This window comes from Conger conger, chromosome 11 (assembly GCF_963514075.1).
Source record: "Conger conger chromosome 11, fConCon1.1, whole genome shotgun sequence".
Classification (NCBI taxonomy): Eukaryota; Metazoa; Chordata; class Actinopteri; order Anguilliformes; family Congridae; genus Conger; species Conger conger.
This window is the reverse complement of record NC_083770.1, coordinates 8,481,913-8,498,703: the sequence shown is the minus strand read 5'-3', so window position 1 is coordinate 8,498,703 and position 16,791 is coordinate 8,481,913. Positions and strand designations below refer to the sequence as shown.

The window sequence follows — 16,791 nt, the reverse complement described above, 5'->3', positions numbered from 1 at the left end:
TCCTATATTTTTAGTTTTGTTCATACACCACATTCTAGTCTATAAGTGAAAAAAATAAGATGCAATTATAAAACGCGCATTGGTGTTTTTATTCATTGATTAATGACCGCTAAAGTAAAACACGTTGGAGTGGGAGCCCCGATCAATAAATTAGGTGCCGAAATTCATCATTTTCTTGGGAAAAATAATATAATTATTGAGGCGTTTTTTTTTTTGTTAGATCTCCAGCGGAGAAGCCTGTTATACATTTGCATAATCGTGATTTGAAAGAGCCAAGATAGGTGTCCCAAGTATTTGCATACTGTATTCCGTTTGACATTCAATTAAAACGTTTACATTTCTTGTTAATTAATTCGCCTGATGGCTGCAAGACAAATGGACGGCCTTCTTTGACAGGAGTCCGATAAAGAATTCAACAGCCTCTCCCTGTGCCCCGAATGTCTCCTGATTATGGTTCTAAGGTCACGGGTTGCCGGGTATATAATTCATTAATATAGACGTATATTCAGATGGGAGTTGGTGATACGCTATTTATTTGGCATCATCTGGCCTTAACTTCTGTTGCACAGAACAAATTGTCCTGGAAGCAGGTAATAAATGTCCTTTTAATACTTAGAACAACTTGACCGTCTAAAGAGCACTTCAACCATATTTTGAGCATTTATTGGGAATAATTTAGGTAGTTTGTGGCATTGATGATTGTGTATCCAGCCGACACTGCTGCTGGGTATAAACGGGAAAAAAATGTATCGGATACCTTTTCAATGTTTCTTATGTGCAGAGGTGACTGTTAATTTATGATATGTGCAATATGAAAGTACAACGCTTTTCCGTATTTAGACCTTTTAAATATAGAAAGAGGGTCCGCAAAGAGATCTTGGAACTATTGGGATATTATTCTATTCTTTATATTTGTTCTTGTATGTCATGGTCCTGAACTTTATATGTCTTTAAAATACTAGTGGACCCCGCAAGTAATCAAATATTTTGATTAGGATTTACATCGATTCCTGTCAGAATATGAATTAAGGTCACTGCTGTTTTTTGACATATGGTCGGCGAGCCTAAACTCACTCCTAATTTACATGGAATCGAACTGCGTTAGTTTTGCTGTCCCCATAATGCAAATATTAGATCTCATAGCAGGCAATATTTTAGTGCAAAATGTCCATTATAATAATGTGACAAACATTAATAATGAAGCACAAAGATCACACATAATATTTGCGTCAATATTTTAAGGACGAGTACAAATTTGGTGAATGCATACATTGCATACACATATTCAGACACATATGGGACTGACTGCAAAACTGACGAATGTACTGACAGCCGGTGCAACAGCGCTTATCTTTTCTGGGAAACCCAAGAGGGCGCAGCTACCCCTCTACTCAGCGCTACAGAGCCAGACATTAGGAAGCCTAAAGAAATCACATTCGCTGATAGTTTTATGTCAGTTAATGAGCAGGTTAAATAAATGATATGCATTCGACAAGTTGCAGCAAACAGATCCAGTGATACCTTTTTAAACGTAGCATGTTTTCTTATTTACAATAACAAGTGGGTTCTGATAATATACACAAATATATTTTTGCTCATTTTGTAAGTGTACTAGTAATTATTTTGCTGCTATACTACTAATGCTGCTGTATGTGTATTTTGTTTTGTAATGGATGGCAAACAAATATATTATTATATCAACATCAAAAACCATATCAGTTCATAAAGATGAGAGGGATGTTGTCTCTTCTAGTATATTCCTTTCCACAGATAACTACTGGCATTAGAGAGAGTTGGCACTACAATTGTGAGATGATACAGTCACATATTTCTATTAGCTAGTACAGGATTATGTACATTTTAAAACCAGGAAACAGCCTTTCTAAAAAAATACAATTACTGAATGTTATTCAAATTAAGGATATAATCATACAATGATTGTTGCTGAATGTGACTATCCATCATAATTTTAATTTCATATGACCCATGTGTCTTGGCATATTCGATGGCTGATTTGTAAGATTAATGTAATGTTATAATTTGCCAAAGCAACTTCAGCTCTTAAGGTGAACCTATATTTTAAGTTTACAAAACAAGGTTTTCCTGGCAGCATTCAAACATGTTAAAGAAGCAACACCAGTATGCTATCCAGGATTTGAACTAATGGACCTTTAAATCTGAGGACAAAGGTTTCAATACTAAAACAGCAGCATCAAGCCTTCCAACTGACCATTTTGGCTGATCCTCACTGCTATGCAGTAAATCCAATGTTTCTCTTAGAAAGCCACAGTTACCATTGATTGTCCATTAATATGCCATTTATTATTAGACGTGACTTTTTTCTTATCTAAACAAGGCTGGTTTTATTTGTAAGACAACATTACATTGTTCTATATGATCCCGTATGGATCTGGAAATTCTGACTAATGTAAAAACTAAATTGTTTCCAAATAATGGGGCCACGAGACTGGAATAAATTATATTCAGAGTCAGGAGAATCAATCAAATTGAGTGTCACTGTCAAATAAAACTTTCCTGAGTGGACCACGATGCCCCTTCAAACAACGCACAAGGGAGAATCTTGTCTTCTGGACACTACACTCATATGGAGATTAAACAACCCAGGAATCTTATAAACCACTTATTTGACGAGCAAACTACAGTTGGTCACTTGGTATCCCATGGTGAGGGTGGTTCCAGTACACTGCACATGGGACAAATATATTCAGAAAAGACTCTCTGAGAATTACGGTAATTCCTTTAGTCCTTAGTGTAATATATGTTTTGATATTTAAAGTTCTGTTTCTAATTTAATTTGATTTGTTTGTTTGCACTCTGCATTGGAACTGGGAAAGATTATTTGACTGAGATTTAACTCGCGAGTCTTTCTGTTTCAGTTTGCCTAAACACAGTTAATCATTTGTTTCTCAATCCTGGTCTATTCAGACCCCCGTTATATGCTCGTTTTAGTAGGCTCAATCGATTAAGTTAGACTGAGCTTCTAATTAATCACGTACAGTATCTAGGCTTGTCGTTGTAATATAGTCATCTGCCATATGTTTACCGGTAAAGTCATGTGTAAACAGAAGGGTTGCAATGCTGATAAAATAAATTTTAACCGAATCGTGTTATAGGCTTGTACTGTACTACTGACCAAGAAATAAGTTTAAAAAGAAGAAATTCCCTCATATTCATATTAGTGGTATCACACAACACATTTCCAGCTCAAATGATTTATAGCAGATAAACTACAAACTGATGTTCAATTCAGATCAACAGTCAGGTTCAAGAAGTTAAGGTTAAGTAGCCCAGTTGTCCGCTATAAGCAGGACTTCACATTTTAGAGTTCACGTCTAATTCTAAAATGAAATCTTTTATTCACTGGAAAAATGACAAAGATGGAGAGGGTTTGAATATAGATGATGCACCTTGATGACAAGTCTTTATATTCTCAGTGACAATCCTGAAGATAATCATATCAATTTATGATGTATTTTCCACATACCTTGGAGTAAGGCTACGTAAATTTGTTTAAGACGCCAGAACTGAAGGTTTACTTGAAACCTGATATAGATTAGCTGAAAACACTGCACTATTAGCAATCAAGGGGTTCCAGCATGACACCTCAACCATGCAATGGTACTGGACCTTCTCGCTTACTTACATCAAACCATCCATTTATTTTTCTAAAAAGTGTTCTATAAGCTAGCTATGCAATTATGTATGAAACCATACACAGCCACTGTATAACAAGGCATTCAACAAATGTATTGCTAGCCGACAGTTGGCATGTGGTTACTATGATCATTACTTAATAATGTTGTCAGTTGTATCAGACACTTGTTTTTGAAGTTGCAGCACTGTCTGATGTCAAACTAAGGAACAACTCTGTAGACAATAGTGGGAAAGCAACTGGCAATGACAGGTGTAAATATTCAACTATAGGACAGCCAACCCATCCATTAGTAGAACGAGCATGTTATTACCCTTTAGTACCGCCACGTATAGCTCCACACAGTACCAAAGGCCTGACATAGCACTCAACTATGTAATAACTATTCATACACTGCAAACCACAGAAACATTGCATCAGTGATAAGCAATTTACTTATTTCCCTAAGAGCAAAATAATTATTTAATAATATCAATAGAAAATGTGTTCACAATTCGAACAATTTTCCAAGGAATGCAAAACTCAAAATTATGAACAAAACAAAGGACTAGGGCAGCCTTTAGCCTAGTGGCTAATGTATATGACTGGGACCTGGAAAGTTAGTGGTTCAATCTCTGGTGTAGCCACGATAAGATCCGCAAAGCTGTTTGGCCCTTGAGTAAGGCCCTTAACCCCACATTGCTCCAGGGGGGATTGTCCCCTGCTTAGTCTAATCAATGGTAAGTCACTTTGGATAAAGTGTCAGCTAAGTAACACATTTGTACACATCAGATGTACACTTCACTGTAGCACAACTACACAACAATAGTTTTGTCTTGTTAAGCAGCCATGTTCAGCATTTGCTGAATGTTTCAATGTTTCATTTCAGCATGTTCAGTATGGGCATTAAACAACATTTCAAAGTTCCATGAAACATAATATTGAACACAGCAAGACATGGCTCCACTGTTTGCTTAAGAACTGTGTAAAGAATGGAAGTTAGAAAATAAGTTGTTTTAATTTTATTGCTGCTGAACATTCCATGGAATAGAAATATGTTTTAGACTGAGTGGGCAAAGACCTAGCTGCTTGCGTGTTAAGTTTCAGGGAAAGGAAACTAGTTGGACCACTGTTTCTTTTGTTTGGCTTTATTTTTTCATTTTTCAGCTGTATTCAATTCTGAAACATTTTCCTAGAAGCATAACTGGAGTAATATCACTACAGTATATGGGTTTATACAGCCTACCTCTCACAGACATCACTGGGATTAAATATAACAGTTCAGAAGATTCCGGTTTATTTTTGGCCCACTGTCTTGATTTATAGTACACAGACAATGTAATACTTAGTTGCTGTGTATTCCAATATGATGCTCAATGTCTTGCCAAGATTTGGGCTTTATGGTTCTGTTTTAAGAATGCTTTCACTGGTTAGGTCATGCAACACAGACATTTCCTCAATCAGGCCCCAAATGTTTTTCATTTTTTTAAAGCTGCAAAAATGTTCAACCAAAGCTAGCAACGTGAATTTGCCCATGAGCCTGACTAGCAACCTATCCTCAATAAATGCACCGATGGTAGCTCATGTGCTCTATTCAACATGAAGAATATTAGCTAATGGGACCAGTAATCTAACTACCTGTGCACAACCCTGACCAAAGTCCAACCTGAATCCCATTGAGTTAAAGGTACAATAGGTAATTTCGGACTTCTAACGGTCAAGAGAGGAACAACAACAAACACGAAGGGCCGTTTATCCCACCCCTTCTCTGTGAACGTGCTGACATTGAAAAGCCATTGGCTATGGCAATTAGAACCAATTTTCAAACAATGAGCTTGAATTATTGTACAGCTATGCAATGATTTGGTACAGAATGCCGGCCCGTCAACTGCACATTTTTAAACACGAATTTAAGGACTATAAACGCAGGCCACAACATGTCAGTGAGCCTTTTTCAATGATAGAAAGGGATTTATAATGGTCTTGTAACAATATTTTAACACAAAAATCTTACATATTGTACCTTTAAGTCACATCGGTGTATGCCAGGCCTAAAATCAAATAAATACCTTTCATACAGTCATATCATAATTGGTTAGAGACAAATCAACCTATGTACCCCCAACTTAACAATATCATACGCGATCACTTCCAATCTGGTTTACAAAATACTTTTATGTTTGACTATATCAGGTTATGGGGGCATACCAAGGGCTTTGAACCCTCCCAATCCATTAAGAACATGCTTAGTGGAAAAGAGGAGAGTTGTGGGGAAACAGATGGATTCTGCACAAAGGCAGGAAATGGTTGTATCATTCATTTATCTTCATTCTTCATTCTTCATTCTGTGCAAATTTTATGTTTGGGTTTTTTACTTCTGTGGTAGGGTGGGGTGGGGTTAGGATAGGCAGGGAAGGGGGACTGCTAATCCTGCAAAATGTGCTCAATCAACCCACCCCCTCCCTGAAAAATGAATTCAGAATGAATTCTTCTCTATGTTGCTGATCTGCAATAGAGAAGCAATGCGTTTAATGTGAAGTGAAGTTTAATGTTCTCTCCAAGACTATTTATTTTGGTGTCTAAACTATAAAACCTAAGTTGAGTATAAAACACAAATAGTACAATTTGAAGTTAATCTATACTTACTGTGAATGAGTAATGATTAAATGCATCAGTGTGAATTAGAACATCAGTTCATTGGACTTGAAAATATTGAACTGCTATTGAAGACGCGTCTAAAATCGGAACACGCAAGTTGAATGTGCAAATTACATGCACTACACAACCATCAATTCAATCATGCGCCAAACAAATATTCAAACATGCATGGCAATAATACACAGTGTAATCAGATTTAAGTACAAAGAGGCAGAACATTGAAATATTTTTTGTGGGTCAGTTTTGTCATTTGTAGCAGACATTTCTTGCTGAAATTCATTCTTGATCACAGGGCCATCTACTGGGAATCTTGAATGCTGGGACAAAGTTTGAAACAAGAAAAGGGGTATTCATTAAAAAGTTATACAGTGAAATATACAGCTCCATGACGTTTGGAATGTTTGGGTCCTATTTTTTTCTTGATTTAGCTTTGTACTCCACAATTTTTGACTAGTAATTAAATAATTAAATGTGGTTACCGCGTAAGTACAGATTCTCAAATTTTATTAAAGGATATTTTTATATGCTTTTATGTCACCACAGAAATTTCTGCACTTTTTATACCTAGCCCCCACACCCATTTTAGGGCACCATAATGTTTTGGGAGATATTAATGTCATGTAAATTAAAGCAGTCATGTTTTAAGTCTTGAAGTCTGACACATACCTAGACATAACAAGGTGCTAAAGATCATATCTGGAGATGCTCTACCAGCCTTGTATGGCAGCCATCTTCAGCTCTTGCATGTTTTGGGTGCTAGTTGCCTTAGGTTTTGTCTTCAGCATATGCAACACATGTTCAATTGGATTCAGATCAAGTAAAAAACTTGGTCAGTCAGAAATTTTTAGCGTTTTTAGCTTTGAACTTTGTTGCTTTTGCAGTAATACTGTATGCTCGGGATTACTGTCTTGCTCTAGGATGAAATGCTGTCCATTGAGTTTGGATACATTTGCTTGAACCTGAGGAGATAAGATGCTGAATTCACCCTGCGGCTGCTATCAGCAGTAACATAATCACTGAAGACAAGTGCGCCAGCACCTGCGGCAGCAATGCAATGCAAAATCATAACACCCCCACCACCGTGTTTCACAGACATGGGGGGGTGCTTTTAAACTTGGGCAGCTCCTCTTGGCCTCCACACTTTGCTCTTGCCATCACTGATACAAATAATTATTTTTCTCATCTGTTCACAATATATTTTTCAAGAACTCTGCAGGCTCTTTTAGGTACTTCTTCTAGGTTACAGACCTGGCCAATCCTGTTTTTGCAGCTAACTAGTGGTTTGCATCTTGCAGTGTAGCGTCTACAGTTCTGTTTGTTAAGTAGTCACTGACACATCGAAGGCTGCCTACTGAAGAGTGTTTCTGATCTGTCGGACAGGTGTTTATTTTCATACGCCTATTGTTCCTAATGTTGACAAATACCAATAACAGACTACAAAGGCAATCAAAAGCCTTGAATTGAGACAAGCTATTGAAAGCTCTCTTGCAGCTGCACTAGGGAAGCAATTGAACATGACGTACTAATTGGAAACACGTGAGAATCCATTTGGCCCAAATATTATGGTGCCCTGAAATGGGGGACTATGTATAGAAAAGGGCCCTAATTCCTATACAGGCCACCCGATATGGAAGCTGACAGTGTATATTAACTCCCTTTTCATTCGGAAAGATCCATCTGCAGACAAGTTTGAACTTCCTGGCAAGGGAGAGAATCGGGTGTTTTGTCAAAATGTCCCGTAGATTTTCAAGGTAATTTGTGATTCCATTGGCCTTAAAAAGTTACCTACTACAAGTACATATGCAAACCGTCCCTATTATATAAACGATCCACTAGCATGTTTTACTTTGGTATGATGTTCTTTTGTAAATTAAGCAAACCAACCACTGGTGTGCATGACTAGCTCCATTTCAGACCCCTTTCTGCCCTGACCTTTCTTTTTTGGAATATACATTACATATCCATACAGCACACATGACCTACACTAACCAAGCACTTTATTTTGAACATTTTTACTTTATTACACCCACTTATTCATGCGATTACCTAATTAGCCAATTGTGTGGCAGCAGTGCGTTGCATACAATGATGTAGATACAGGTCAGGAGCTTCAGTTAATGTTCACATCAACCATCAGAATGGTGAAAAAATGTGATCTAAGTGACTTTGACTGTGGAATGATTGTTGGTGGCAGACAGGGTGGTTTGAGTATCTCAGAAACTGCCGATCTCCTGGGATTTTGCAAAGTTTGCAAAGAATGGTGCAAAAAAAATAAAATCCAGTGAGCAGCAGTTCTGCAGACAAAGTCAAAGCTGACAGGAAGGTGACAGTAACACAAATAAGCACACATTACAACAGTGGTGTGCAGAAGAGCATCTCTGAACACACAACACATCATAGCTCTAAGTGAAAAGGCTACAGCAGTATACATCTAAAAAATAAGTGCTCACTGAGTGTATATATTGCCCAGGTACTCACGGTGTAACTCCCAGGTGGCACTGACAGCTACAGTCATGCTGCAGTGATATGTTCAATCCTGATCATGCCCAAGGTGACTCAGGCCAGGAGCCCTGGAAGGTAATGTCAGTGTTACTGAGGGAGGACGGTTTTCTTCCACAAGGATTATTTTCCTTATCCCACTGTGTGCCGAAAAAGCACTGTATTGTCACCATTTCTCATACATTAATTGGAATACTATGTTCAGAGAAATTGCTATGGGTGGATGAAGTATACAATATGGAGAAACATTCCTGTTCCAGTAACAGTTCAAACTCAGATAACAGCCCCCATTGGTTATAGTATCTACAACCTAAATGTTGATCTTCCATACACCCATATGCAGTACTGTACTAACAGCAGGCTACATTGCTTTGGACCATTCCATTTAAAATGCTTTGTATTACACTGGACCTTACTCTGAAGTCACATTCCAATTAATTTTTTTTGAGGGTACTACATAGTAGAAGATTAGAAAAGTTAAATGGCTTCCAACAACCTATTGAACCTATTTGCAACTTCTGCGGTCGGAAGATTTTTAAATGGAAATTTCTACAATAACTATGAGGTACTGGGTTAATTTTAATCTGGGTTTGTACAGTTTGATGTGAAAAAGCAAAAAAAAAAAAAATGTATACAGCTGCCATAAAATAGTAAGTGAGCCAATGTGTCACATTTCTGCCAAGTTTCAGTCCAACATTAATTATACATCAAACCTGTAATTGCACACTAAAAATGACAGTCAAATATGCATAGTTTGTACAAAGCATGAGTATTTTGGCTTCTCAGTCCATCAAGGCTGAACAAAACTGGAAAGTAAAGATTTCCATCAACGCTCCAAAACAAATACATTATCTATTCAAAACAGTGTGCAGACAGAGTGTTAGTGAGGAAGTTTAAGTACTTAAACAATAGCACATAAATCTTGACAAAAGCCATGAGAACTGTCATATACTCTTGTCCCTGCATTGCTGAACTTAAATAGGCAGATTTAGGTGAAGACATTTAGACATTTTAAAATATGAACCATATAAGTATGGTTTACAGTAAAAGGCTGTGCAATTCAGTTTAATATAATCTAGAGTCTGACTAATGTAAGCATGTCAGATTCAGATAACCTGGCTGGCTCACTGTCCAAAGAACACATATCTACACGTGAATGAAAGGACATTTTGCAGATGACAACCAGATACAGTTTCAGATTTTCCGTTGTTTTGATGGTGTTAGATGGGAAAAAGTCTTCAGCGGTGGTTAATTAAAAAAAACAGTTGTTGGTTGTCAGTTCTAGGTTAGATACAGGCGGGCTACTTTTCATTTCATGATTTAACCTAATATCTGACCGAACAGGCACATAGCCTAACACTTCAATTTGCATAGTATGCCTACAAATTTCAATTTCCATGGTCTTATCAACCAACAAAAAAATTTACATCCCGTTTACATTCCCATAGGGTCCGAGGGTGCTATCGAGTTTTCCTAACCCAAAATTATTTTAAGACTGACTTTGAAATATGTATGCCTGTCATGCAGGGAAGACTGCCGTTGTCAGCTCCTAAATGTAGACTTTATAAAGTTGCACAGCGGGTCCTTTATTCTAGTCCTTTCTAGGCTGATCATAGTAGTGAATGATGGTCATTTACGTTCCGCTGCCCTTTTTAGGGAGGGACCTCAGGAATACAGGAAGCACATGCTAGTTTTTTGTCTTGAGACGCAAAATTCCACCTCGGCTATTTTACACACAAAAAAAAATGGAGCCTCGAACGATGTTAGCCCTTTTCATGCTCCTCTTTTTAGGCTCGTTCTCTGAAAATGTTGAATGTTCCAAAACCAGGAGAGGACCAAAAGTCACAGTAAAGGTAGGCGTTACATCCTGCGCTTGTCGCATTTCTCTGTAATTCTGTGTAAGGAAGACCAGGACGATGAGCCACAACAGCCTACTCTACAATATACAATTAGCTTGCTAGCCGTAGCTATCGCTCCTGTAGCCTTTGCTGACGTAGCCTAAGTGTAGGCTACGTTTTTGCGGGTTGAACTCGGTGAATCGAATTGTAAATCCTAATTTCAGTGATTCCACGTCTAAAATTATTGTTGAGATTATTTTGAAAAACAAGACAGTTTGAATTATCGCATCTATATTGGGAAATAGGCGTCAGGGGCATGATGTAAGCTGTCATGGGAATAGCTACAATTTTGAGCTGGCCATGGTATAGAATCGTATCTCTAATGTCGTGTTTGCAATAAGCATATATTTTTATTTAAAATATATTGTCGGATTGTTTGAGATTAATTGCGTTGTTTTGTATTTGTGTATCTGTTATTTGTCTTGCCTATCATCTTTGCAATGCAGTAGCAACTAAGTAAAGCAAGACATGCATGGATGGATCAATTAAACGGGTATTTTCCAAACATTCCACAACTCCTGTGCCGACATGAACGACATATTTTTATTTAAAGGCAGATTACACCGATTTACTTAAAACCAAAGAAACTAGTAAAAAAAAAACTAGTTTATAATTTATTTTGTTTGATAAAATAAGGTGAGTAGGCTATTGGATTTATTTAAAAAAATATGAGCAGGCCAATTATATTAAATATGCTGATGATTTTATAGTATGTGACATTATTTATCAAACGATAATTATGAAGAAAGCTAGATGCAAATCATGAATACTTGGGTAGGTCTTCTTAAATGTAGTTGTGTGAATCGTGATGATAAGAGTGGAAAAAATAAGCCCATTAGCTGGACACATTCACAGTAGACAGTTGCTTTTATTTGTTCATTTTGGGTCTTTTTATTTGTAAAGTTGTTCATTGGTGTAGGGCAGTATACAAAGTAATGTATCCAGAACCTTTTCACCATTAGTACCCTTTCAGGCACCAGTTCCCCATACTTAACTATGGCTAGATCAGATTCAATATGGGGACCAAGTTCTACTCTAGAGAAAGGGCTGTGTTTGAATGCAATAGTTGTAGTGCAATAATATTGCAATAATGGTAATGGTTAATTTTGCACATAATATTTTGATTAGACTAGCACATTCCTTGTTTTCATTTGATGTTCTTTTTTCAGGTGTTCTTTGATATAACGGTGGGCGGGCAGGAGGTTGGCAGGATTGTCATTGGTCTGTTTGGAGACGTGGTTCCTCAGACTGTGAATAATTTTGTTGCTCTGGCCACAGGAGAGGTATTTTATTAATAATGAGACTTAATGGTGATGTAAACTCATTAAAGCGAGACTGCATTAGAGGATCTCATTCAAAAAGGAGTGAATGATGTCTGTGTGCAGTATGCACTAATGGAGTGATAAAAGTGTTCTTACTAGTATAATAACTGTATAATAACGGTATACTTGTGCACAGATACATGCAATTATGTATTGACAGACACTAATAACATTGCTGACTCATAATTATGCCAGTGGACTTGTGATCATTCAAGACATACATTTCGGAAACTTACTTTATGATAAAATGTACTGTATGTCCTTAAGGTAATTCATATTTTAGTACAAAGTTGGAAATTATTGTTTATAGTTCTTTATCACTTTTGAAAAGGTTCCCAACATGTTATGGCATCTTGCAGTTTAGCTAAAGGAGGTACTCTAGTCGGAAAAACTTGCCAATTTATACTATTTTAAGCTTTGTAGTTAGTGAAGTGTAAATAAGCTGAGGCACAATATTTCTTGGTCCAACAAATGTTATGAAGTAATTGGAGTGCATACTTTCAGAATGATTTGGGTGAATATACTGTAGCAGCAGTTCCCAGGCAGATATGTCGGTCAGACAGTCTGTCCACCCCTCATAGAGTTAGGCTATGTTTACTGTACATGCACACTGTTATTTACCCCATTAAGGCACTGCCTCGACTGGGGAAGTATGAAACTAATTACGGTAATTGTCAGTTAAACACCTGACATTTTCAAAGCCGTTTTATGACACCCACATCCAGAGCCGGCTAGTTTAATTCCGAAGTGCAGAAAATAAAATAAACAAATCCACTATTCTCTTTATAAGAGTATTACTGCAAGGCAGCACATTACTGCTAATTAGCAGCTAACCTGCTATTTACCTTGATATGATTCTAAAAATAACTACAAACTTCCTAACAATTTCCATGAAGGCAACTAGGGGGGATGCAACACTTCCTTACCTTGCTATTCGTAATATGATATGATTTTTCCATTGAATGCAACTGGACTTATTGGGACACCACTGTAAGGACACCTCATGAGAAGAAAAATGATTACATGAGTCACATAGCCTAGATTTTTTATATGAATCCAGTGCTGTTCAAGACTAGGCAGCATTTTGGACATCTTGTTTGCAGTGAATCCAGCATACCTCCATGTAGCTTTACACCGCATTGATCAAACCCGCTCTACCCCATACACATACTGTTTAGATTCAATGTGTTGATTGCCACTGTGTGAGTGCTTTAAAAAGACCTTGTTTTTCAGAAAGGCTATGGCTACAAGGGAAGCAAGTTTCACCGAGTCATCAAAGACTTCATGATCCAAGGAGGGGACTTCACTGCTGGGGACGGAACAGGAGGTAGCTACATTTTCATTAGCATGAAGGAGCATTGTGCACGTAAACATGAAAGATATTCTTACACTTTATTACTTGTCATTCCATATTAAAATGCGAAACCTTAATCAGTGTACTTTGAACAGGCAGGAACATGCAAATCGTGTTCATGAAATTAACACAAAAAGCTAAACAATCGAGCATTCTTATGTGCAGATGATTAGTTAACTTGTCACTGAAATACTTGAATTGTACTGGTGCCTACTGAACTGTTTTTTGGGATAAATGTAGTGTTTAAGCGCCAGAAAGGAAGCATGATATGTTACAAAATATGTCATGTAACAATGTACTACGTTTAACTCAGAAATTGTGGTTGTAGACTATAGTGAGTAGCCTGTGGCGTAGCCTGGTACTATTTCCCCTTCCACATTAGCTAAAACTGAAACTGAGGGCCATCTTACCCAAGCTCAATGTTAGCTATTTTAAAAATGTTTACAGTACTTTTAAATTAATAGACAATTTTCCTTCCAAAAAGTTGGTGATTTGCACACCAGTCAAAGCAAATGGTTTTGGTGCTCAAAGATAAATTTGCTCTAACATTAAAATGGTAACATTACCACTGAGTTGACAGAGCAATATCTGACCCTTACAAAATGAAAATATATCTATTTATTCAGCAATTCTTGTATTACTTTTTGAGACATTATGATGTACTGTAATTCAGAGATGCATACATTGGGAAATCAGAAGTACTGTACTGTTGGAATGCCAAGTGATGTTCTTGACAACTAAAGTAGGTCACAGCAGAAATGTGAAGTATCACATACTGTGTTATAAGCAATCCGAATTATCTTATAAGAGGTACAGGTCAGCACATACAAAAGCCATGATTCTGTCAACAATTGTCCTTCACATTGACTCTGGATTAAATGGCAAGTTATTTTCTTCAGATACATTCGCAAGCTTATTAATCGCCAAGCTGAACTCTTTAGACCGTGTTTGTCAAATTTCAGTGTTAGTTCAACACAGGCTCCCGCATATCGAGTCACATACCCGGGACTGTGATCTCCTGTTTCTGCTCCAGGCAGAAGCATCTATGGCACAACCTTCCCCGATGAGAACTTCAAGCTGAAGCACCTTGGAGCGGGTTGGGTGAGCATGGCCAACGCTGGCACCGACACCAACGGCTCCCAGTTCTTCATCACCGCCGCCCGGGCTCCCTGGCTGGACGGCAAACACGTCGTCTTTGGGAAGATCCTGGATGGCATGGTACGTCCACAGCTCCTCCTGGGAGCTCTACAATGTATATCAATGCTTTGACTTACAGATGAGTGAAATGGTTCACAAATTCATTTTTTTGTGAGATCAGCAATTACCTACATCTTGTCAAATAGTTTTGGCAGATTTGTTAACTTTTTGTGCGTGTATTGTGGCTCACAGTTAAGGACAGATGCTGATTTAACTCCAGCCTGTGTGTTTGTAGGCCCAAGAAATGGACAAGCTGTGTCATCTTTCCAACTGACATTAAATGAAATGTGTTGTGGTAGTTCTGAGTGAACTCTCATGTTCATTGTTGGGTCTTCTCTTTTGCAGTCTGTGGTTCACACAGTCGAGCTCCAGGACACAAATGAAAGGAACCTGCCCTATACGGAATGTGTGATTGTCAACAGCGGGAAGATTGAAGTCAAGGAGCCCTTTGTGGTAGAAGTGGAGGGCTGGTAGGATTAGCACTATGCGCTCATAACACCAATCCTGCTAGCATCCTGCTATAGACGTGGCTAATTTCCGCTTTTTACAGAGGTTCACTGGAAGGCTTGCAGATATGTCTGTTCTAATAAGAGACAGACATATGACACATGCAAGATCCAGTTTTAAGGTACTGTATGCAACCTTTTTATATTCTACTTTCCAAGCAAAAAGGAAATGCCCATGTATGCATCAGCTAAATAGCACTTTACCATTGTGACACATGCTGAAAAGTAGTATTTAGTATTTTAACAAACATTATGCTCTGCAAGTACGTTATTTTCATTCATTTTGGGATAAATGCAGTATTTAAGTGCCAGGAAGGAAGCATTGTGGGTGCCAACAAAATACTTGCCACATATGCATATTAACATATCATGTAAAGATGTACTATGTTTATTCATTGAAAATGTTTACAGCTTTTAAAAAATATTTGTTTCATGTGAGTAATCACGTTAACTAATGAATATGGTCTAATCAGACTTTGAGCACCACCCCCCCCCCCCGTCCCAATTCTCTTTCCTAGATTCTCCCCACAAAAACTGGCACATAATGTCTGAAAACTTGCATGTAAAAGCACAAATACAACAAGCTTTAAAACCTGGGTTTATTGCTGTTGTTCATTGCTAGCAGACCTGCTACAACTTGTGTGCCGTATGCCATAATTTCTTGTGCTAGATTTACGTATATTATTAGATGTTTAAATTCAGTCCTTCAGTCAAATGTTCCCAACATCCTACCCCCTGCTACATGTTGCCTGTCATGTAACGATTGCCAAGTGACATTGGCAGCCGGCTAATCTCTGAGTTACTGTATACTTGCCTGACCTCATTCTGAGCTTTCCAAGATACTGTACAGTGTAGTTCATTTAGCATTGCGTACGAGGTACTTGGCACAATAACTGGAAAAAATAACTATTGCCATATTTTATGTGTAAGCCATTTTTATCATTGCAGCATCCCTTTAAGTGCAGTGTTTATGTAATGGTGCAAAAATGAGAATTAATGTGTTAAAATATGCCGTGAAAATGGATGACACAAACTAGCCATAGCTTGGGGAGAAAATGTAGGTTATGGTACTTGGCTCATCAAGTTGTGTCAAGATATAGGTTATTGTAATCACCATCTCAATATAGCTAATAATAAATGTACAACATAAAGCATATAATTGTTTTAGTTGAACCAAGAGTCATTCACGCAAGGGCTGCATGTCTATAAAAAAATCAGTAATATCAGTAAAAAAAAAAACCTGACTGTTTTTGTCAGTTTTTTTGTTTTGTTTTGTTTATTCACATGACTGTAGTTATGTTTATTTGCTGTTGGGTGCACCAGAAACCGTAGACTTCAGATATTTTCATAAATGTCTTTACATTTTATTAAAATGCTCTATTGGTCGTATGTACTGCATAAGACCCAGGTCCACTGTGTACTGTATTCTGTGGTGGAAAGTCCAGCTACCAACCTTGGTAGATGGAGTCTAGCTGGTAACCAGCTTCTGCCCCTGCTGAAATTTGGTGATTGTTCATTGTCGGTACCATGCTGGCCCACTGGCTGGACATTTTCCGCATGGTTGCTGTCTTAACCAATGTTTTGTAAGCTTGACCATCTCCAAACTAGCTTCAGTTCAGCTGGAGCATCTTAAAACCAGGCTGGAACCAAGCTGGAATTTCCACCAGGGTTTGTAAGGAAATTACAATAAAGTGTCATTACTTGA

The 16,791-nt window shown here is 37.7% G+C and overlaps 1 protein-coding gene across 1 annotated transcript; it reads left to right on the top strand.

The window, feature by feature from the left end:
- The first annotated feature begins 10,512 nt into the window (after positions 1-10,512).
- Positions 10,513-15,584, top strand: ppic (peptidylprolyl isomerase C). The gene is made up of 5 exons (XM_061259931.1): positions 10,513-10,662; positions 11,877-11,990; positions 13,263-13,356; positions 14,417-14,601; positions 14,926-15,584. The coding sequence occupies exons 1-5, from the start codon at positions 10,555-10,557 to the stop codon at positions 15,052-15,054; spliced, it is 630 nt and encodes a 209-aa protein (XP_061115915.1). The 5' UTR covers positions 10,513-10,554; the 3' UTR covers positions 15,055-15,584.
- The last annotated feature ends 1,207 nt before the right edge of the window (positions 15,585-16,791 follow it).